The following is a 24,706-nucleotide window of genomic DNA, read 5'->3' as shown; positions in this document are numbered from 1 at the left end:
TGCAGACACCTTAGCTTAGGAATATCAATTTGGCTGTCAAGGGGACAACAGATGGGAAAGAGAACAGCCTTGAGTCAGGGAAAACAATTAAAAGGCTATTGTGGTGGAAAAAAATCTTTGTGGCAAGTTTCTCTGATAAAGATCTAATTTCTAAGGGAACTGATTTAAATTTATCAGAATAAGGACTGTTATTCAATTGATAAATGGTCAAAAGATGTGAAGAGACCATTCTCAAGGGAAGAAACCCAAGCTATCTATAACAAATTAAGTTGCAAATTAAAACAACTCTGAGGTACATCTCACACCCAACAAATCAGCAAGGAAAAGGCCAAACACTGGCGGGGCAGTGGAAAAGCAGATCTATTAATGGCCTGAGTGGAATATGAACTGGTCCAGTCATTCAAGAAAACAATTTGGAACTAGGCCCAAAATGTAACTTGTGCATGCCCTTGGACCCAGTGATACCAACATTAGGTATGAATTCCAAAGAGATTAGAGGAGGAGGAAAAGGATTCAGATGTCTACAAAGATTCCCTGCAGCTCTTTTAGTGGTGGTAAAGAACTAGAAACGGGGGTGCTGGTACCCAAAACTCGAGGAAAGGCTGACATATGAATTTGATGGAATAGTAGGTGCTCTTAGAGATGGTATGATAAAGGAGAGGTTTCAGAAAATCCTGGGGCAACATGTATGAACTGAGGCTGAGGGAAATGAGCAGAACCAGGAGGACAACTTATACAATGACAACAGTATTGGAGAGACAAACAACTTTCAAAGACTTAGGAACTCTAATCAATATAACAACCAACCACGATTCCAGAGAGCTCATGAAGAAACTCATCACTCCTCTCCTGACAGATAGATGATGGATGAACTCAGGGTACAAACTGAGGGAGAAGAGGCGGATTTTTGTTGATTAAAAAAATCAAAATATAATTTTGTAAAAGGCTACTTTGATAATTCAAGTGAGAAGTGTTGTGAGCACTGACTAAGGTGGTGGCTACAAGAGAGAGGATACCAGAGATGCTGTCAAGAAAGAAGTTATAAGATTTACAAGCAGGGAAGCCAATCAACAGGCTACTGTGATAATCCAGCTAAGAGGTGCCGAGCACCTAAACAAGTGGAGAAAGGAATGGAGGGTGTACAGGTAGAATTCATGAGACTTGGCAGCTAACTGGATAGATCAAGAGGTGGGAGGTGGGTTAGAGAAACTAAGAGTCAAGAACTGGGAATGTCTTTGGGGTTGTGAGTCTGGCCATGTAAGAGGATGGTGGCACTGTTGACAAAAATAAACAAGACGGGAAGAAGAGTCAGTTTCTGAAGAAAGATACATATGAGCAACAAGTAGCCTGTGACAGAATGCAGGCCAGAGGAGTTGGGATAGGAGGACACATGGGGGGAACTGGGAGGGTGGGGTATACAACTGCTAAAAGTCTAAAATTACATGGTGAAGTTTGGGGATACCTTGTATAGATCTGGGATCCATCTACTAGTGAAGATCATTAAACCCAGGGAAGCTAAAGAGATCACCAAGAATGTGGAGAGATACAATGAGGATCCAGTAAGAGTCCGAGAAGGCAGAATCAGACAGTTAAAACAATCACCAAGAACAAGGGATATCATATAGGTGCGGAGAGGAGAGAATCCCCAGAAGGAGAGGGGGTAGTCAAGGCAGAGGCTAAGAAGGATAAAAAGGGTCATCAGTATGTAAGGGCCTGAGAAGTGAGTGAAAGAGTAGAAGTGGTCCTTTTTACAGATGAGGAAAGTGAGGCTCAGAGAGATCCCGAGACTTCCATACAGTCACACAGGCATTAAGTGTTCGAGACAGAGATTTGAACCCAAGTATATCCTGACTCCAAGACCAGCACTCTTTCCAACATGCTTCTTCAACCAAATGGCAAATGCTAGAATATTCTGTTTGCTCAGATACCAGTTACCTGATCTGCTTAGCACAGAATTGGGGAGGGACTTCAGAGACCAGCTATTCTGAGTCCCTCACTTTACTGAACCACGTGCAGGGAAGGCAGAGCCTGAAATGAGAAACTTTGTCTTCTAAATCCAAGTTGTGTTCTTTTTAGATCCGGCTAGATAGAACATGATGAAAAATGAGTTGAGATCAGTAAAAACTCTCATCCCTAGTTTCTTTCTGTTTTCTAAGAGTTTTGTTCACAATAACTTCTAAGTATTAGCATGCTCATTTCACAGATGAAGAAGCTGAGGTTCAGAGAGGTCAGGTGACTCACCCAAGGTCGCAAAGCTATTTCAGGGCAGGACTGGGCCTGGAATGCCAGGCTCCTGATGCTGCCAGAATCTAGCATATGATGCGATGTGGGGAAAGGAAAAAGGGGAGAAAGGGGGCTAGACAATGCAAGGGGCAGCCCCCAAACTCCAGCTTTGCACTCTGATGGGCAAGAAGCTTGGAGTTTCTGCCAGAAGGGCGGGGCCCCTGGCACCTGGATCCACACCCACCTCTTCAGGTTTGCCATCGTGTCATCCGTGCCATGCTGCTGCTCCTTGAGCTCGTGCACATCAGCAAGAGTTTTCTGCAAGTCATCGGAACCCCCTCTGGGTTCCTCGCCTCTTCCAGATGACACCTAAAACCGAAAGGGTTACACACAGGTACAACCAGCCAAAAATTGCCCTTGGGTTCCACACACTGCCCCCAGGAGTCTTGCTTGCTCCTCCTGCCCAAATCCCTACCTGTAGCCGTGCCTGGGCTAAGTGCTTCCATATTGCTGTTGTGTGAAAAATAATGTTAACGTGAGTACTCCTGCGACCCAGAAGGGAGGCAAGAAGTCGAGCAGAAGAACAAACATGAGCTCGGCTTCTGGTCGTGACACTCCATTTGGATTCCAGTGCTGACTGGAACACTTACTAAAGGAGACTGCATACAAGACACCTCATTTACCAAAGTCTCAGGCTCCTCATCTAAAAAATACCCCAGCCAACAGTATACATCCCATTAATCTTCACAGGCCTCTTTTGTGCTGTAAGTCAAATGCTATTGAAATGGAAATTATTACTATTATCATTGAGACTGATCCTCTACTAAAGTAGATAAGCTGAAAATCTTAGAGAGAGTAGCCTAGAGAAGTTCCATGATTGGCCCAGGTCATATGGCTGGTATGTATCGGAGGTAGGGCTTCAATACAGGTCTTTCTGGCTCTGAGGCTGGCTCTCTATTTCCTATGCCAGGATACTTCTATCATTATTGTTGTTGTTGTCCTTATCACTATGTACATTTAAATTGAAAAGGAGAAAATTGACTCTTTACATATATTTAGCAAGTTATATAGAATATAGCTACATATAACAGGGCAGACACTCAGAAGTTCACAGGAGTTGATATTCAAGAAAGGAATCAGTCACCAACCCCATGGCCTACTAATGTCTACTCACAAAGACATAAAATATGACTAATGATCAAGGTGAACAAGAGATTCTAAAAGGCAAGAAGGCAAATTAGAGCTCAGAGGTAACCCTGAGAACATGAGACTCTTGTGGCTGAAATGTGGCTCAGGATGGGTACCCCACTTTATTCAAAAGAAACAGGTTCAACAAAAGGGCAGATACACTTTAGTCACATGAGGAGGTCCGAGAACCAGAAAAGAGAAAGCATTATGAAAAACCACTGATGATCAATCGTCAAACCAAATGATTGATCGCTGATCACCTGATGATTTTTTTTGTTCATTGACATATACTAGAGATCACTTAGATGGCAAGAGGAAATAGATGAGAGATTTGGGAAACATTACAAGGCTGGCCCAGAGTAGCGATGGACAGAGGTGAAGAAGGAAAGATGGCTTTGACTATCTAGACAACCGCTGGGGTTCTTGCTGCCAAAAAGCAGGGGAACTTATATTTCTTGCCTTGCCTTCAAAAGGTAGAGGAACAAAAAGGGGGAAATCCATTCTGGATACAATTCTCAACAACAGGGAGAAACTGGCTACCAAGGTAGAAACAAAGGAAAGACACGACAGAAAGACAAAAGACAGTTCTTTTAGAATTTATAACGTAAGAGAGAAGAACCAACTATCTCTATGACATAGACCTAAAATTTTGGGGGAAAAAATTTCAAAGGGCTAAGAAGAATGGCACGTAGGACCATACCTAGTAAAAAGACTTCAAGAGAAGTTAGCTCAGGAAAGAGGGGCAATGCTCAGGAATGAAATTCTGAAGAAACAAAGTGAAACCATTCCCCTGAGAAGGCAAAAGGGGAATTATCCAAAGGGACCACTCATTAAACAACACAGAAGACTGGAAACAAGGACAGGTTGTTACCTGTTACAGGTTGTTACTTTTGTTGGGAGCACAAAAGTATTGTATGGGCCTGTAATAGCGTCAGGAATGCTAAATCTCAGAATGAGTGGAAATACAGGGAAAGCTAAAAACAGCAAAAGAGGCTGTCTTTGTAACTCTATTGGACAAAGGAAGAGGCTCAAAAAGAGACCGGAATCCTTCTTTTGGATTGATGGGGTACTAATTCATTAATGGGAGAAGAGAGTTGTGTAATTCTAATTCTGCTTCCATTTTCTTGGCCAAGGAGATTGACCTGTGGACTGAAAAGAATAGAACAAAAGTGACTAATGGGAAGTTGATAGCAAAGATCAAGCATGGAGATAATGAGAGAGAGCTTAGTTGCCAGCGATGACTTCAAGTCACCTGACAGAGATGAACTACATCCTCAGAATTGCAAGAAGAGGCAGGCATGAGTGCTAAGCCTGGTCAGTGACCTTTGACAGATTGTAGAGAATGGAACTAGAGAAGGGCACTCTGGATGACTCAATTTTCACAAAAACAGTAGGGAATGGTAGCTAATCTCTGACATGCCCTTGGGGCTCTCCAAGTCTCTGGGTTTAGAATCAAACCATCAACATACAATATACTGTGTCCCCTTTCAGCTGAATCTCAGGTTGCCGATAGGCCAATGAGCTTAACATAACATACATTCCTGGCAAAATCCTGCAAGGTCTTATTCAAGGGATGATTAGTAAACATCTGAGAAGGAGGCAGCCATTGCCAAGAGCCAGCCCGGCTACATCCAGCCCAGGCAAATGAGGGGAGGATCTGATTCCCCTCCTCACGGGGTCACTATTAAGGGATGCAAGAGAGCGCCACCGGGACAGCCTCAGCACGCTATTCCTTACAGTAGCTCAAGGTCTTCTTGTGCAAAAAGAAGAGGTGGAGTGATGTGAGCCAAGTGAGGAGACAATTAGATGGCATCAAAACTGGTGGTCAGTCTGGGCAACAGCAAACCAAAAGCACAGCCATGAATGGAAACAGTTTGGTGTCCAACTAGAAGGAGTGGCAAAAGCCCCAGGGGTCTCGTCTTCAGCCTTGGCTGTTTAACCTTTCTTTCATAGACAAAGGGCTAGAAGGCATGTTTGTAAAACATACCGCCAACACCAAACTGGGAAGGAGAGCCAAGACACTGTACCACAGCCCAAAAGATCTTGGCTGCCTAGCACACTAGTGAAGGCACTAAGATAAAATTCAAGAGGGCTAAGTGCAGTTTGACATTTGGATTATCCAAATCCATCTCAGATACTAGAGAGTGGGGGGAGGCCTGGCTAAATAGCCAGACGCTCAGATGAAAAGGATCTAGGGATTTTAGTGGAGTCCACTACAACTGCAAGCTTCCTGTGGGCTAGGAATGTGAATGTGGCAGTCTCTGTGAAGGGGTTCTACCCGGTCGAACCACAGGCCACTCATTAAGAGCAAGAAAGCAAGAGGGTAAAGGCCCTCCTGCTCATGCCACAAGAACTGAAAAACCCGAGGACATCTAGCCTAAAGAATGGAAGACTTGGGGTTAAGGGGAGGAATCTAAGGTCTTCTGAAGCCTCTTTCATGTATGTGTGATGTTAATCTGCTACTGTGACAGTTGTCTTTAAGAATGTGAAAGGCAAAATAGGAAATGGATGTAACTTCTTCTCTTGGACCCCCAGAGCGTAGAAATGGAAGCAATAGGTGCAAGGTCCAAAGGGTAAACTGAGGCTTGCATAAAGGAAAACTTTGTACTGGAGCTGTGCAGAGTATAATGGACTGCCTCCAGAGATGCTGGGCTCCCCCTCTTTGGGGTGCAAAGATAGAATAATACTCGGTTGGAAATGTCCTAAAAACAAGTCTTTGGGGGGGTACATGGGCTTTCACCTGTGAAATTCCAAGATTCGGCACCTTTACCTATGATTGCTACCCCATACTTTTCAGCCACACCCCCCTCATCCAGTCTACATTCTGTGGGCTTTTATCCTCTTGTCTGTCACCAGCAGATTCACTCGATGGGGACACAGTATATTGTATGCTGACGGTTTGATGCTAAGCCCAGAGACTTGGGAGAGTCACAGGGGCATATCAGAGATTAGTTACCACCCTCTTCTCCACAAAGCTAGTGCCCGCCGCCCACCTGCCTGCCCACCCACCCACCTTGTATTTAGTTTACATTTCTTCTCTTTGTTCCATGCAGACTTAAAGATGTGCATGCTGTCCGTCTCTCCCCCCCCCCCCCCCCCCCACCCAAAGGATGCCAGCTCCTTGGGAACATTTCTCTAGTGCTTAGCACTAGTAAGGCACATGGTAGTTATGGGAATGCCTGCAGCTTAATGGAGTTAGTCCTGCCCTCTCATTTTACAGACAAGAAAACTGAGATTCCTGAGGTGATTCCCCCAACTTCAAGCATTAAATGACAGAGAGGCCAAGCCCTCCAACTTCAGTGTATGGCCAACCCAGGCCATAAAGGCCCCACCCCCAGATGTCTGTTTTCCATCTGCCTCTGAGTTTCTAAGAACACTTAGGTTGTTTCTCAGAACATGGAGGCTGAGTGCAAATTTAAATTGCAATTGGTGTTTACTAAGCATTTCAATGTTTACAAAGCAGGTCATACAAGCAAATTATCCTGCAGGTACAGAGGGGGCAGTGCCCTGGCCACAGTGGCACCAGGTGGGTCAAAGCCTCTTTGGCTTTATGAGAACAACAAGGCTGACTGCGGGAGGCGGCCTGCACGGCGGGCAGAGCTGCCAGCTGCATTAGTCCCGCCGAGTTTAAAGAGCCTTAAAGTGGATCCCTTCCCTCGGACCCCCATGGCACTGTTCCTTACCAACGGCAATAATAATCCAGGTAAAAAGTGAACTATGTAAAACAACATGGTGCACTTACCGCCTCTTCATGTACCTTCATTTACGTATTACACTGAGTCACGAAGAGAACCAGGCGTGGGCTGGGGCTGTCAGGCAACTGCAGCCACAGGCTCTGAGCTGTGTCTCTGACTGCCCCCGGCCAAAAGCTGGGCCTGAGCCCCCATGTGCCCAGTACTAGGGTATGGAGCGGTGGGACCCCACACTCACCCCATCAATAGTCTGGTGAGGAAAGGAAGCTTAGGGTCACAGATGGCAGGGCAAATTCCCGGTGTAGAAAGGAGGGGACTCCTGCTACAGTCACTGATTCAAGTCAACATGTCCTTGGCAACTAAAAAGGAACCACCTGGGCCACACTCACAAAGCTAGTCTATGTCAGTTGTGATTCGAACCCTTGTCTTCCTGAATACACTGCCTCTTCCTGAGGAAGACAGAATCGGAAGGCCTGAGTGTGGACACAGACTGTGAGATTTCATCTGTCTGAGCCTGTCCCCTCATTGGTTAAATGGGGATAAGAATACATCTTTAGACTATTTCCTGTTCACAGAATCAAAGGGATCAGAAGATCCTTCCAACCCTGGAGATGACATAATCTAATGCCCTCATTTTCTAAAGGAGTTCGAAATGAACAAAGGCAGGGTTTGAACCCAGGGCTTCAAACACCAAAGCAAGTGCTCACTCTATGATATGACATTGCACTTTTGGGACTACGATATGCTGCAGAAGGATCAATTAGACTAATTTTGGTCACAGAAAAATATTTGTGTGCCTAAGTTATACTACGTGTCCGTGTATCCTACATGATCTGACCCTGTTGCTCTCAAGCAAAATAAGTGTGCCTTTTCCAAACCTTAGCTCTCTCTTATAGCTTTCCCATTCCAGTATTTTGCACATAGTAGGGAGGTGAGACAAGGCTGGGTGTGATCAGGGCTAGAAAAATAGAATATGTTCTAATGGGGCAAATCAGCAGGAAGAAGTACATGCCGTAATCCCCACAAATTTCCACATAAAATGCACTGCCCCACCAAATAACTGTCACATTGGAGGATGCTGACAGTCCTTTGAACTGGGCCCAGAGCCATCTGCCCATTACTAGAGCCTATTACAGTCCCATTGCAAGAGGTCTCAGAAGGAAGAGATGCTATACAGGTCATGTGGGCCACCGTTGTGCCTAACTCCTGGTTAACATTTCACCATGTCTTCCTCCTCCCTTCTTTCAATTGACATAACAGAGAAGGGCATGACCACATGACCATAAATGTCATTGGGATTGGCTTTTGCAGAGTGGGCCACAAGCTGACCTAACTGAGTCAATGTTCCAAAGTTTCCTGGCCTTGCTGGGATATATACTTCAGTTTGGTCAAGAATCATGGCATCCATGTGCACTGTTGACAGTGTCAATACGTGTTTCAGACCCCACATCCTATCTACAAAAGCAGAAAAATCAGCCCGGCAATTCTGTAGCTTGCCGGCAGGAAGCTGTGGGGACCTGAAGAGACAGGGCACAGACTAAGTCCAGCAGCTGCTGCTAAACCACATATGGGGCTCATTGAGCAAATGAGCAAAATCCAGTTTCTCCTTTGGCCACTACCTAAGACTTAAGGGAGGATTCATGGACTTGAAGGGCAGTGATCAGAAGAGGGAGGGGCTCCTGATAGAGCCATCACCAAGTGATAGTAGCAGGGTCCCGAGCCCCAGGGATCACTAAGTCAAATGGACACTGTAAAAATGCCCGGGAGGTCCCTCCCAAACCAAAGCTGGCACTAGGTGGCATACCTTACGCTTGATGTTCTCCAGAAGGTTTACTTCCCCTTGTTTGAAGTACATGTGCTGGAACTCAATGGCAGTATTCTTCTCTGGGACAGCCATCCCATTGTCCACTGCAGTCACCTTGCGAAAACCGTCTGGCAAATAAAGAGCAAAGGTCACTGGGACGGTACCAAGCACAAAGTGGAAAATCACCCAAATAACTAAGCAACAACTGCCAAACATTTTTACATCCCTGAGGACAGTAATGGGCTCTAATAACTAGGCTGCTTTTTAAATGTAGGGATTCAGAGCTCCAAAGCCTGGCTTTTTGCATGGTGTTGTTGTTGTTGTTGTTTTTTTAATAGCACATAATGACCAATTTCAGGATAATGGACCACAGGGAGAGCTGAAACAATTGAAATCCATAGATGGTCCTCAAATCTCCTTCAACCAAAGGCGTCAATACTTTGGCAAGCCCCCACCAACTCTTTCTCCAGTGTTGCCTGGGAAGAAAATGGAAAGGCTTGGAGTGAGTTTTTTTCCTGTCTCTTACCCTGCCAATGGAAATGACTCAATAAGAGGTAGGAGGAAGAAGGACAAACTCCAGGAAGCAATGGTCCTTGGGTAATGACAGACAACCTGGGAGAGATTAAGGGAGGATGAAACTGCAATGGGGATGGGAGTCTTGGAGGGTCTGGGGGCCTGGGAGCAATCATCAAGTGCTTGGTAGTTCTTTCTGATTTCCTCTGAGCCATGAGTCCCTTGGGCAGGCTACTGAAATCTTGAAGGTGCCTTTCTTAGAAGAAAGTTTTGAAATAACTTCTTAACTCATTATTGAGGGAAATACTAACTTTCAAGAAGAGGTTAGTCAACAGAAGATGTTTTTTTCTTCTGTTCAAGTTCACGAAGCCCCTGAAATCCATCCCCAGACAGTTCATGGCCTGCCAGCTAAATCACCTGAGCTCTGAGCTCAGACAGGAGATTTGACTCAGTGTTCACAATCCAAGTCCAGAGGCCAGACAAATTAAAGGAAGAAGGAGAAAGGCATCCAGTGACAAGGGGTAGGATAATTAGTCTAAGTATCTATGCCAATATCCACTTTACTTCCTCCTAACACCTTCAAGAATATAATTACTCTCCCGACACATGGACATCTGTGTGGGCACCTACCTTCTTTTCCTTGGAAAGGCAACTCTTTCCAGAACAGCTCAATGGCACATGACACCATTTTTACCCATGGCAAGAAGTGTCTTAAATGAGAAGTGAGGTTTGGGGTGTGTTCCTACCTATTCCCAGGATCTTCATTTCCTAAGGCCACCAAGAGCCCAGAAGCACTGGTTGTACAAGGGAAGTTTCCCAAGACCCAGAGGGAATGCCGGGCCCTACTGTGTGGCTATTTGGGAGAGGAGGAAAGTCCTAGCAGGGGTCCTCAAACTACGGCCCACGGGCCAGATGCGGCAGCTGAGGACGTTTATCCCCCTCACCCGGGCTATGAAGTTTCTTTTTTATTTAAAGGCCCACAAGACAATGTTTTTGTTTTTACTATAGTTTGGCCCTCCAACAGTCTGAGGGACTGAACTGGCCCCTTATTTAAAAAGTTTGAGGACCCCTGCCCTAGAGAGTCATATGGACTCAGCATGTCTACTCATATTCTGTTTTAGTTGGTATCTAATCCCTATGTCCTCAACTGTAAGTCCAATGGGTGTTATTTTCCTTGTCTTTATGAGACAAAATCTTTGGAGATGATTATGGCACTGGGTGGGGGGACCAAGGGGCACCCAAGCCAGTATGAGGCATGTGGTGGGAGAACATCAGGAAAGGCCTTCTCTCAGACAAACTACTTCAAAAGCCAGGATTTGGCAGAGGCCCAGGATGGTAGTGTTCACCCCTTGATGAGAAGTTCCCCAGGAATTCTTCCTCAGGCTCTCTGAGGCTGGGGAGTCCTCCTGGGATGCCCAAGGCTGACCTTACATTCTCAAGGCCTGTACTAAGCAGAGTCCAACAGTGGACCCAGCCCACTAAGCCAGAGAGACCTGAACAGCAGCCCAGCCATGGGTTGACCATGAAACTCATCCAAAGAATAGCCTGGCTGAGTGAGGTGAGCTCCCAGCCATGTGGGTCATGGGCAAAGGAACAGTGACCTCCTGGTCTCCAAGGCAGGCCACAGGAGAATAGGTCTTATAAGCTAGGAAACAAAATTTGCCATCAGCCAGCAGACTGGCTTCAGCTTTTGGCCAAAGGCTGGCCATCAGTAGCAACCAGAAGGGCCACCCTCAGATGCTGGGGAACAACTCCGGAACAAACTCACTTGAAAAGGCAAAAACTTCCCTTTCTAAGATGAGCTTTGAAAGCTTAACTTCCCCCTCATGTGGTCAGAAGTCTAAGTTGCCATTTTAATGCCTTCTCCCTTCTCCAAAATTTGACAGAAAGCAGCTTGCTCTCGGGGCCTGGCATCTATTCCCTCAAAAGCTGAAGCTCTCTTAACAGAGAACACAAAGATGTCAGCAAGAGCCAGCTGCGGCCTTCGGACCCAGAACAGTCTCGATGACTGACTTCTTCCCCTGCCAGCACAACAGGAGGTTCACTGTGCCACATGGGCCAAGGTCATGTCCTATTCATTGGGTTCCTAGCCTGGCCTGTAGGACCTGCCTTTGAGGAGGAAGAAGTACCTCCTTCATCCCTCTGAAGGCACGAGAGGTACTCTATCTAGCCAAATCCCATCCTCTGTTCCCGTTGCCCCTCCCAACTTTGATTCCTCTCTCTCAGGCCTTGGGAACAAAGCCTCAGAATAGTTTGAAAGCCAGGCCTGAATTTTTGAGAAGGAAGAAATACACCCACGCAGAGACCTGAGGGACCCTGATGTGCGTCAGGACGTTGGCCATGGGCTGTGTGTGCTGCTTTCTTTTCAGGCACCTGCTCACATGTCAGACGTTGGAAAAGACTGGAAACTGGTTTCCTGAAACAAGCCAGCCAAGACATAGGAAATGCTTGGCTCCAGGCCTGCCTTTCCATGTCTGTAGTGACCAGGAGCTAACCTGGAGAAAACACCCAGAGCCAGCATAGACCCTCACTCACATGGGAGTGCCAAGGACCAAACTCTCTGCCTTGAAGGTGCCACAGAGTCTGGCACGTCATGGCTTAGGCGAGCCAAGGCAGAATAGCGCTTCTTCCTTCCTAAGTATGAAGAAGCAGAAAGGGTGTGAAATCATTTCACATCCTTCTCAAGTGCTATCTTAAGAGCCTAACCCCAGCCTAGAGAAAGGCAGTGTGATACAATGGTTAGAATGCTGGTTTCAAGAGTTGGAAAGGCCTAAGTCCCAGCTTAACTTCTGTCTCATCCTGGTTGTGGAATGCCCTCTGAGGGTGCCCAGGCAACTCTCTAAAATAGCAAACTGCAGAGAAGGCAGAAGATTGGTACAGGGAGCTTCCCAGACTCTTCTTGAAGTGGGTACTTCCAGTTACAAAAGTGACCATTTTCCTATCGGGACCGGAGATTCAACAGATTAAAATGGGTCCCATTGGTCTGAGTCCTCTGTGGCACATTCAGGCCCTCTAGTTCAGTTGGATGTATTTATTCCTTCTCATAAATACAAGCCTGGCTTCCCTATTCTGATGCTGAGCAAGATAGACAGACAGATCGACAACCCCCCCCCCCCACACACACACACTAACTACCCCTTGAGCTAATTCACTGGCTCCTTGTTCTCCCAACAAATCATTTGTAGATCTAACATAGGGAAGAAGGCACAAACGTCTGAATGAATAGTTTTTATTCCTCAAAGAACTGGAAACTTGGGCCTTGACTCTCAAATGTCCCAAAATTTTACTGAGACAAGCTTTAAGCCTTGAACTTAGAACAGGAGGCCCTAGGAAGAGAGAAACTTCTAGTGTTTGGATGGTGATTATTATTATTATTGTTATCATTAGATAACAAGCAATTGGAATGGCTCGCATCAAATATGGAATGAGGGTGTAAAGCACTGTACTTACACATATTGAGTTGGCGGATGAAGCTGGAGATATTGTTATGTTTGAAATATTTGGGAAGCAGCTCTTTGGAAAACTTCTGTTCATCCAAGATGGAGAAGCTCTGGCCACTCTAGAACCAAAAAAAGGTCACACATTGAAGACAATGAAGAACGGAGCATCCAGAGGATGGATAAGGACATCCTGTCCAATGCAAGGGACCCACATAAAATTACAGACAAAAAGTCATGGACCAAAAGTCCAGTGATCCCCTTTATAGAGACACAGACAACTTAGTCACAAACCTCCATCCTAATGTATACACAATGAACTCTAAGTTCATATGTATAGCAGCAGGATAGGGGTTGGAGAACCACAAAGGCATAATATTAATAATAATAATTAACATTAATAATAATAATTAAAAATTTAATTTCATAAAGATTTTCAAAGTACTTACTATATATGCAAAACACTCAATACCATTAATTTAAAAAAAACAAATCTATGCCCTCAAGGAATTGACTTTCTATTCTAAATACAGAATACAAAAAGGCATGTAGCCAATACAAGATGGAATATCTCTCTTCAGTGAAGAGAAAGAGTACTAACAAACCAGGGACTCTAACCAAGGAGGGCCTCCTGCAGGAAGTAGCATCAAAGCTGGGTCTTGAAGGAAGTCAGGGATTTTCAGAAGGGGAAATGGTAGGCACTTGCTAGCACAGTAGGAACAGGTCACTCCAAACTAACCATATTTCCTTTCCTGACAATAGATTCAGAGAATGTTTGAGATAAGGGTCTATTATGAGTTGAGCTAAATATTGGCTAAACTATCTCATATACTTGTTGGAATAAACATGAAGGGGTGGCCCTGATGGCGGTATGATTGGATGGTTTTAGAACTGGTTGCCTGGATGGCCCCCAAGAGTAGTCATTAATTCATTTGCTTCAACCTAGAAGTGGGTCTTTCAAGAATTATTTATTTTTGTCAGTGACTTGGGTAAAGGTCAATTTGTTGATTTGAAGACATCATCAAGCTGAGGGGGGAGGGAGGTTAACACAAACTGGATGATAGAGTGAAGCTCCAAAAGGGTCTTGACAGACTGGAGCACTGGGCTGGACACATTAAGCTAAGCCCAAGATATGATTTCACACATGCGATAGGAGAGAGCCATGGTTAGACAAGAGTTTATCTGAAAAATACCATGAATTTTAGTGCACTGCAAGCTCAACACTGTTGTGTTGCTCAATGGCAGGGGGGAAAGTTAATGAAATCTTGAGCTGCAAGGAGAGAGTAGTCAAGCTATCAGGAATAAGGAGGCAATTCAGTCTCAGGATTCTTCCTATGTCGGACTCCCTATGGCATATTGGCAACCACCCTTAGTACTGGGCACAATTCAGAAAGGAGAGTGACAAACTGGAAAGCGTTTAGAGGAGGGAAACTGTAACAGTTAAAGACCCTGAATCTCCATCATATATAAAGATAATATTGAGGAATTATGGATATTAAGCCTATTGAAAATTACAACAGGAAGAATGGGACATGACAGCTGTCTTCAAACATTTAAAGACCTATCTTCTAGAAGAAGGATTAGGCTTGTTCTCCTTGGCAAAAACAGAACAAGGTGGAAATGGCCAAGAGGCAAATTTAGGCTTGATAGAAGAAAACCATTTCTACTAAGAACTGTTCTCAAGTGAAATGGATTGTCTCTAAGATGGTGGATTTCTCCTCACTGGAAAGAATAACGTACCAGGCACTCTGTGAAGCACTAGAGATACAAATAAGCAAAATAGTCCCTGCATTCCAACAGAAGAAAAGATACATCTGAGGAATACTTGCCAGGGCAAAATATTTTGGATGGCAAAATCACTGGGATACTGATTGCCCCTGCATCCTTTCCTTTCAATGAGTACTAGGGATGAATTGCTGTTTTCAGCACTCCAAACGAAAAGCAGGAGATAGGGAGAAGAGAATAGCATGCATGCAGGGGCTCTTAAATATTGTGGTTGTTCTGAGTTTAAGCTAGAGGACAAATACTTGAATTCAAAAGCTCAAGGTTTTATGGTGGAAATGTTAAATTCCAAGTCAACAGGACTGAACCAAAGGTTCATTGAAGGTTTTCAAGCAAGGCGAAGTGACCACTTTTATCACGTGGATTGGAGCAATGGTTACTAGGGTCCCTTATGACTCTCAAATTCTGCAATTCTGCTATAAAAATCCATCAGCCTTGGCAAATGACTGCATTTGGGGCGATAGAGGTAAATCAAAATGATTCTAAGGTTATGGACCCAGGACCCTCAAAGGATGGTGAAGTGGTACCCTGAAAAGTCAAGTTGGAAGAAATGTAGTTCTAGAAAGGACGTGGACTTTGACAAGCTGATAACCTTAACTTTTAATTCTATGGGCCATGGTCGCTAGAAAGTATTTTAATCATTATCTTATACAAAATTTCCAGTGGCCTTGGAAGGCAGATAGCACGAGAACTATTAGTTCCACTTTATATATATATGTATGTTATAACCATGAAGTCTTTTGCTCTTTCTTCATCTTGGCATGAAAATGGTCCTGGGTTCTTAAAGCCTGTAGCAATAGAGCACAAGTTCTGGCTGACCTTAGCAAGCTGAAGGAGTCTGAAAGATAGGTCTATGGAGGGTCTGCTAGAGGACAGCCAACCAACTCTCAGGAGGACAAGCCTCATTACCAAGCTGACCACAGGGCAAGTAGGCTTTTGACCACGGCGATTCTTGAAGCCCACTTACAAAATCATCTAAGGGTTGGGTCACCAGGGGATTTTCCCACTGGAATGATGGAATTCCGAAGTGAACAAGTGATGAGGCAAAATTTACAAGCTTGCTTTCCTTTCAAAGACCCTGTGAGGTAATATTCACATTTCCTCTAGAAACTGACCTATAAAGTGATTAGGAATGGGCAGTCACCATTTGAACCACTGTCTTAGATTAAGTTCAAATTGACCGATAATACAAAAATCTTTGTTTCCTTCTCCTTTGGGAAAAAGGACTATTTCCTCCCCCCAAAGAGAAAGAGAGACATGTGGAGTTAACTCAGAATTTAGATCTTTCAATTTTTGAATTTTAAATGGCCTAATGAAAAAACTAGAAATCATATGGTCCAGCTTCCTTATTTTACAGATTTAAAAAAATAAAATAAAAATTATCAGAACAAGGACATTTGGTAGTTTGTTCAGGTCACAAGCTAAGTCAGTTGCAGAGTTAAGACTACATACAACATAAGTTTCCTGACTTCCAGAGCACAATGTTCTAACAAACACAAACTGACTCCATTTCAAGGGGTAACACTGGGTCAGTCCAATTTCTAAGGTCTCTTACCTTCTCTTCCTCCCTTAACTCTCTGGTAATTGACTACAAAGACATTGTACATTAATACTGGCAGCGATTATTTAGTCTTACACCCTCATTTTATAGTTGGGGAAACTATTAAATAAAGAAAAAAGTAACTCACCCACAGTGAAATACCTCATCAGTGGCAGAACTGGGCAAGCCTAATTCAGTGCTGAAGAAATCTAAGGACTTACATCTGGACGCTCCCCACTTAATACATCCTCCACCCCTACTCCCAGCCCCAAGGAAGATCCAAACTAGCTCCCAGGGATCCAGGCCATCTGAATGGCTAGGTCCAGTCTAGGTTTGTTATGTCTGGTAATAACCTAAAAAAGTCTGAAATCCCTGGGTGGTCAATGAACTGGGAGCTCCAAGTGGGTGTTCTACTGGGGGAGGGAGGGGTGGAAAACACTGGATTAGGAATTAGCCAAATCTGGGCTTTCTTTTACCTCCTGCTGATAAAATCATGTCTAGTATTCACTGTGGTTCACATCTGTGTTCCTGAAGTTAACCTGGATTTGACTGCCCTGAAGGACATAAGAACCCCCAGGAAGTGGAAATTTTATCCAAGGTCTTTTTAGCTTCTCCCTTCCTTTGTTTGTCCTTTGAAAGACATCAAATAGCCCATACAGGGACTAGAAAGAAAAAAAAAGACTAGAGGAAAAGGAGCTAGGATCAGTCAACAAATTGGATAATTGGCACCTGAACAAGCAATGGCTTGACTGTGGGCATGAGAGAGTTAAATCAAATTGGGCAATTTCCTTTCCAATTTCCTCAGTCTAACATCTAATGGTTATATACTAACCCAAGACTGCAGGTGTGCTATCCTTTAAAAAAAAAAAAGTAACAATAGATGATAAAAATCCCAACTTAATGGATGAATTGAGGAGGCCAATTGACTTGGCAAAAAGATTCAACTCCAGCATGTTTAAATAGCAAGCCCCTCCTCAGGAATTTACAAACATCGCTTGGATTTACACATTCCACACAAAGACTGGAACACCTGTTTATGCCTGACTTTTATTTGGGGCATGAATGGATAATTTCATTAATGTAGAAAGGTCCCCCACTAATACAGAGTACTGGTACCTTCTCTAGCACTTCTGGTCCTGGGGGGCTGCCTGGGGCAATGAGACATTAGATGCCACACAGCCAGTATGTGTGAGAAGCTGAACTAGGTTTATTCCTAATTCCAAAGAGAGCTCCTGCCCACTTGCCTCGTCATGTATTATTCTGGTAATTTTTCTAAATTTGGTTAAGGATAGAAGAGGGGCCGGTTATTTCATTGATGTGGGGAACTCACCTTCTCTTTAGCTTCTTGTTTTGACTTGAAAGGGCCTTACCCACAGGCTCATCCAGACAGGATGTGTCAAGGGTGGCCTTCTGGACTCCTAGGCCAGCTCTCTGACCATTAAAACAAGCCACCTTTTTTGTTATCAGCATGAAAATTATCAAGGATTTTTATAAATAAACAAGTCTGTAGATTATAAATTGTGTTTGTCATAATTTGGATACAATATGATTTGAAAAACACATTTACATGGATTGTGTTATATGAAAAAATGCAAGAAGAGTACATTTTTAAAATTTCCACCAAAATGAAGAACCCTTTTTGCTGCATGTGGTTGCTGATCTTATAAAACGAAGGGCTGGACCATCCATCCCTGTGGCCCCCATCATGTTTATTTTGAAAACCCAGCTTCTGAGGCAGCTTTTTTTCCCTGAGCCCCGCCAGATGGCAGCATTCCCCAGGATGGCCTCCTCTAGCCAGTGCCCATTCTTTGCTACTTAACCTCCTGCTATAAATATCCAAATCTAATCACTCAGATACAGGAACTGCCAAAAGAGAGTACATCACTTCAAGGAAAATCAGTTTGTTTTTCACCAGCCTGCAACTGGGCTCAAAGTCTAGCCCAGAGAAAACAATTTAACAAAGATTTCACCATTGGCCAGGGCTCAACGTTTCCCTCACTCAGGGGATACACAAGCCAAACAAGGCAGGATGTCTGACCAGTTAATTAGAGCAGTCTAAAGGCCCCTTAAAATGGAGACTGACTTCTTTGTTCCTTGGAGTGCCTTTGGGGGAGGTCATTTTGTTTGGGGGCACCTGCACTCAAGTACAAGAGAGCATTTAAAAGGGCCCCCAAATCTTGGCTTATCCTAGCTAATCAAAAGTGAACAGGACCAATGAGCCCAGTCCCTTAGTTTGCAGGTGAATACAGGGATGCCCACATCACACGGTGTCAACTTACAGAGCAGTGTTCAAAAAACAGGTCTCCAGGAGACACTGAACCACAGAATTTCAGAACTGGAAGGAACTGTGTGTTCAAAATACACACACATGAGCATTCAAGTCATAATCTCCCTGGGCCTTAATTTCCTCATATTTAAAATGAAGGGATTAGACTAGGAAACCTCTGAAGTCCCCTCCAGCTGGAAGATTAGTGGTTTACCAAGTTGGGTACATGAGCTGACTCAGAGGTGCTACTACTAACACCAGTACTCCCTGTCCCTGCAACCCAGTCATTTGCTACAGCAGCTCGGCCCTCACAGATCATCCAGGCCTGGCTCCCCTCTGGGACTCTTCTCCAGGCACAGCTGCAATGGCTGCCAATGGGCTTGGGGATTAAGTGGTCTGTAGCCCTCTTCCCAAGACTCCATCCCACAGGACAACACAGAAGCCAATCATGAAAAGCCCTGAGCACTAGGTGATCAGGGACTACCCAGCTATCCATATGAATCTATAGGGATTTTTTTCAAGCTATAATTAAATCAAGCAATTAAAACTAATTATCAGGATAACAACTCAAAACAAGATCTTTGGATTGCTGCATTATCAAGTCTTTAGACTAAAAAATGTTAAAAGAATGAGGCATATTCAATCATGCTGTTCCCATTCCAAACTTCTCATTTTACCTGAGAATAGAAAGTTTTTCTATATCATTATTAAATTTGTATGAATAGTCATCTTCAAATCATATCCTTTTAATATGGGGCTGGCTTCTTTAGGTTTATAATCCCACATCCCTTGATGTCCCTTCATTTACTTTTCCCTTCCCCAGACAGACCTAGAAAACATACCAGACTGAACTCTGGTCAGGAAAATTCAAGAAAAGCACAGTGAATCATTTTTCCAATCAAGGTTGACATGAGACAAAGAGGTCTCTGGATCTAGAATGGAGCAGTGGCAGGATGTGATCTGGTCTGTAAAGAAACAACTTGGGAAGATTTAGGAGCTCTGAACAATATAATGATGAACCATCATATTGGAGGCCTAATGAAGCATCCAGCCCTGACAGAGAGGTGAAGTATTTGGAAAACTAGATTTATTAAGCACATTTTTCACAGGAGGAGTTGCTTGTTTTATCTGGGGTATTTTGGGGAGGGGATACACTGGACTGTACTTCTTCCTGCTCCTCTGCCATCATATTTACTCTTCCTCGTGGCTCACTTTATTTTTATTTTATTATTTTAAAAACATTTATTTATTTATTTTAATGCACATTGCTTTATGAATTACGTTGGGAGAGAAAAATCAGAACAACAGGAAAAGCCATGGGAGAAGGGGAAAAAAACAGAAAAAAGAAGTGAACATAACATGTTGATTTATATTCAATCTTCAAAGCTGTCTTCCTCGAGGCAGATGGCATTTTCTGTCCAAGATCTATTGGGATTGCTTTGATCCCCGAACCACTGAGAAGAACCAAGTCTTTCATAGTTGATCATCATATATTATTGTCGTTATCACGTACAATGTATTCCTGGTTCTGCTTGTTTGGCTCACCATCAGTTTCTGTAAATCTTTCCAGGCATTTCTAAAAATCAAGCTTGTTCACTTTTTATAGAACAATAATAATCCATTACTTTCAGATACCACAGCTTACTCAGCCCTGCCCCAATTGATGGGCATTTACTCATTTTCCAATTCTTTGTTACCGCTATGGCTCACTTTAAAAGTGTTCCCCACACAATAATCCCAGCAGGTGATGAAAGTATAATTATCCTATTTTACAGATGAAGGACCAAACTTAAGGGAGTACAAATGAACTGGCCAAGGCCAGTGCTAGTAAGAGACTGAGCTGAGACTTGAACCAAGGCTACTAGCACTCTCTTTACCCTATGCAGCAGTCAGAAAATGGGAAAAAGATCCTCATGTGGGGCTGTGTCTGCACTGCAGGTCAACAGAAGACCCAGAGCTTTGTGAATAAAAGAAATTAACTCAGTAAAACATTTGACAAACTCACAAACATTGGTTGCTTTCTCCTTATGGGAGTATGGAATGTGGGACACTCTCATTGACCTCACAACAGGACTGCCTCAGAGCAGGCAAAGAAGACCAAATGAGTGACAAATGGCTTCCAGTCTCAGCCTGGTTTTCTCCCTCAGCAGGTGCTAGGATCAATCAACCAACTGATCAATTGGGACTTTGGGAGTATTGGCAATAGTATTAGTGCCAGCAAATAGGCAGGCAGACTAAGGAGCAGGCATGGCTAATGGACTAAGATGATCCCATTCAATTAGATAAATTGCTGCTACAAAAACCCCAAACAACAACTTCTTTCTTTAAAAAACATCCCACTAGGTACTAAGCATGGTCCTAGAAATGTATACTCAATGAGAGGCAAGGTAGGGAAGTGGTGAGACCACAGGATTTAGCAGAAGCACCCTCAGTCTTAGGATTCCATTTCTTCTACTTCCTATATGACCTCCAAGTACAAATCACATCTCTGGGCCTCAGATCTCTGACCTAGAAAATCACACCAGGTCCATCTGGCCAGTTTGAAAACAAAGACTTGTTAAAAAGGAAATGAATATTAACTACTAAAACCCAGCAGGACAAAATAGAAAAAGAAATCCTGCCCAAATATATGTATGTGTGCATAAAATATATCCATACATGTATATATATTATAGTATATAGTTACATATCTAATAATACTTCTGATATATATTATTTAATGTGTTATATATATTTATATACGTGTGTGTATACATATATATATATATATATATATATACACAGAAAGAGGGGGGCAGGCATATATGAGTGATATGAAAAATACTTTTTACAAAAATAAATTAAGAAATAAAAACAACAACAAATCAACTGAGACTGAATGCTGTGAAATCATGGCTAAGCGTAGCTTAAGAGGAGATAAGGGATCACCTACCCTTTTTTGCAGAGTGTTATACTACATAGGATAGAATATTTTTTCAATAAGTTGTTTACTTTTGTTGAACTGGTTTCCAGACAAGATGGCCATCTGAACAGATGCAGATTCCTCCAAACCTCCAGCTTCTACTTAGCTATTTTAATTAAAAAAAAAAAAACTGGAATTTGCACCAGATACCATCCAATGAGAAACAAGTGATTTCTACTCCAAAACTGCACAAAAAGTTGGCCTTTAGTCCAAGGGCAAAAGGAAAGAGGTCCACTGACAGCAAAATTAGCACCAGCACCAAGGTAGACAAATTCAGAGGGCAGCCTAGCAGTGTCATCTCAAACTACTCTGAGGTAGGACCAGAGACACCAGGAATTTCTAAAGCACTGTAAAAGAGTATATTACCAGGAATCAGAGGTCAGCACAGGAACCCTGGGGATGGAGGGAAAGACCAAGCAGGGTCAAACCCTCAACAGATGAATGAGCCTAGCACAATGCCCCAAAATTCAAGAACTAAAATTAGAGAGATGAGGAAAGCAAGCTCCTGAACTGGTATCCAGAATTATTCTAGAAACTCATCCCAGATGGAGGCAAAGTTTCTGATAACTCCAAACAGGGACTCAAAAGGAAAACAATGGATTTTTTTTAAAAGGACTACATGAACAGCAAGAAATGAAAGGATTTTGAAAATGAAAATTTCTGGAGAAAAGAATTGGAAAGCGAAAATGTTGCTTAGAACAGATAATGGCAAGTCTTGCTAAGAAATGTACTACTCCCTGGAGCACTCAGGTGACATAATGGCTAGAACATCATCCTGGAGTCAGGAAGACCTGAGTTCAAACCTAAGCTCAGATATTTACTAGTTGTGTGATCCTAGCAAGTCACTTAACTTTGCTTCAAAAAAGAGATAGATTAAATTAAAAACATAAACAAAAAACAAATGCACTCCACGAAAATTAGAAGAGGAAAAAACAGAAATCAATGACTCTATGAAAAACAAGTATTGGAACAAAATCCAAGATTGAAGACACAGAATGAAAATATACATTATTTAATATCAAACATAACTGACCTGGAAAATGTCAAGGAAAAAATAATTTATGAATCAGACTCCCTGAAAACTATGTTTTTTAAAAAAAATCCTGGAAAGCTCAAGAAATTGTAAATGAAAATTTCCCAGATGTTAGAAACAGAGAACAAAGTGAAGATGAAAATAGAATACCAATCATCTCCTGACATAACTCCCAAAAGGAAAAATTCCAGGACTATCAGAGCCAAAATCTAGAGATCCTACACTTCAAGGAGCCCCAAATAGCAAATATGAAAGGAACCACAAGCAGGATCACCTAAGTCCCGGAAGATTCCATCATAAACAAGAGAGTTAAAGGACCAAAAATATAGGTGTATATCTCCCCCCCAAAACATCTTGAAAAGCTGAGTATTATCTTACATATTAAAAAACTGAAGCTTAATGTAATAGTGGACTTTAAAGTTAAGCTGAGTAGGAACTCTGAAATAAAAATATAGGAGTCTGGAGAAATCTAGAAAGGGAAATGATCTCCAAAGATCTCCATCTTTGTCTCCATCTAGGATGGATTTTGGGGCATCTCTACATCTAATCAAGTGGAAGGAGCTGAATGATCATGCAGTGCTAAAATTCTAATCCATGTAGAAGAAACCAGGGTCCCTTCAGAATCTTAATACCTTCCAAGGATATTGAAGGAGTTAAAATAAGAAAGGCAGAGGACCCTGGGAATGTGAATTAGTTCCATTCTGAGGTTGTGGAGTGGGGAAACCAGGGAGGACTAAAGGAAAAATACACTGATGTAGAAAGGAAGAAGAATGGGGATAGAACTATTTCTCATCATCAGAATGCATGAGAAGAATATGCCAATTAGGAAGAAGGACTGAAGACAGAAAACATCAGACTAACCCCAAGAAAGGCTGAATGTACACACTAGCAGAGAAATCCATCAAACTGACCAGTCAAACAAATGAAGATGAGCAAGTTGAGAAGGAGGAGTGCTCATGTGGGAGTGAGCAAAACCAACTCCTGAATTTCTAAAAAGGAAGATGAAAAGAAAAGAACAGAACAGGGATCTAAAGGGCAAACTATGAAGTGGGAAATGACTGAACAAATTGGGTTACATGAATGTAACGAAATATTACACTGCAAGAAATGACGACAAATGAGTTCAAAGAATCCTGAGTAGTAAGAACCTTGAGAACAACTTCTAAAGCATAACACTGTAAAGAAAAACAACTCTGAAAGATGATTCATGCCTGACAGGCCCCTTTCTCCAGTGACGATGAAGCACATTCTCCACCTTGTGAGAGAGAGGCCATAGATTCGGGGTATAGGGTGTCACAAGGGGGCACACATTTTTGGATATGGCCTCTAATGGATTTGTGTTGCTTTACTAGACTTAGTGGTTACAAGGGTCTGCTTGTTTTATTCACTAAGTTTTTATTGGGGGGAAGGGAGGTTAGCAATAGTGATGCCAAAAAAGTCATTGAAACCTTAAAAAAAATAAACACAGAAAAGAAGGAAGTTCAGAAGGAAACACAAAATAGTATGGAAAGTAATATGTGGAATTTATCTCATATATATATTTAAAGTAAGAGGGTGAAATAGAGTCTCACTGTTTCATATACAATCCTCCTTTTATGTTCTGTTGGATATATAGAAATACTCAAGGTTTATTTGGTATTTAAATTCAGAATAAAAAAATTTAATTTAATTTGAAAATGATAGAGATATAAAAATAGCAGTAAAATTTATTTTTAAAGAGGAAAAAAGAGGGTACGAAAGGGGAAAAAAGTAAAAAAGAACAATTTACAAAGTAAAGATGGACAGTTATGAAGATAATTTCATCTACTAATATACATACATTCATATGCATATCTTTTTCATCTGATAGTTCATTGTTACATATTTTGAATCTTCTTGATGTTTTGTTGGGCTCATGACAATGTTCTCTTTTGTTTTGTATTCCTTTTCTGCTTTTCTTTTTTCTTATTTTTGAAAAATAAAATAAAAATTTTTTAAAAAGCCATATAAATTGAGGGATGTTAATTGTTTGCAGTCATGTTAAGGTAATAAAAAATGACACCACCAGCTAAATTTAAGTTACCCAACTAGTCAGTGGTGTCTAACTCAAATGGAAATGGGGTCAATAAACTGTCCATGAAGATCCATATGCACACTACATGGATTTAATTTCAAAATCTATTTTTATTTATTTTATTAAATATTTTCCAAATCTATTTTAATCTGGTTCTGCACTCTAGACACCTCAGAAAATTAGATAAAATAACAAAATTTATCTGAAGGAAAA

The 24,706-nt window shown here is 42.5% G+C and overlaps 1 protein-coding gene across 2 annotated transcripts in view; it reads right to left on the bottom strand.

The window, feature by feature from the left end:
* Positions 1 to 24,706, bottom strand: part of LOC100935262 (heat shock factor protein 3-like) — a 55,070-nt gene that overhangs the window by 20,280 nt on the left and 10,084 nt on the right. The window contains exons 1-4 of one of the 2 annotated variants that reach the window (XM_031945045.1): positions 16,328 to 16,346; positions 12,871 to 12,979; positions 8,908 to 9,035; positions 2,468 to 2,592 (exon numbers count right to left, since the gene is read on the bottom strand). In XM_031945045.1, the coding sequence (XP_031800905.1) occupies positions 2,468 to 2,592; positions 8,908 to 9,035; positions 12,871 to 12,874 (257 nt within the window). In that variant the 5' untranslated portion in view covers positions 12,875 to 12,979; positions 16,328 to 16,346. Of the gene's footprint in view, positions 1 to 2,467; positions 2,593 to 8,907; positions 9,036 to 12,870; positions 12,980 to 16,327; positions 16,347 to 24,706 lie in introns of those variants that run through there. The other variant, XM_031945044.1, reaches the window with a different exon arrangement.

This window comes from Sarcophilus harrisii, chromosome X, assembly GCF_902635505.1.
Source record: "Sarcophilus harrisii chromosome X, mSarHar1.11, whole genome shotgun sequence".
In the NCBI taxonomy this organism is placed as follows: domain Eukaryota; kingdom Metazoa; phylum Chordata; class Mammalia; order Dasyuromorphia; family Dasyuridae; genus Sarcophilus; species Sarcophilus harrisii.
The sequence above is the reverse complement of the archived record's forward strand: the minus strand, read 5'-3'. Positions and strand labels throughout refer to the sequence as shown.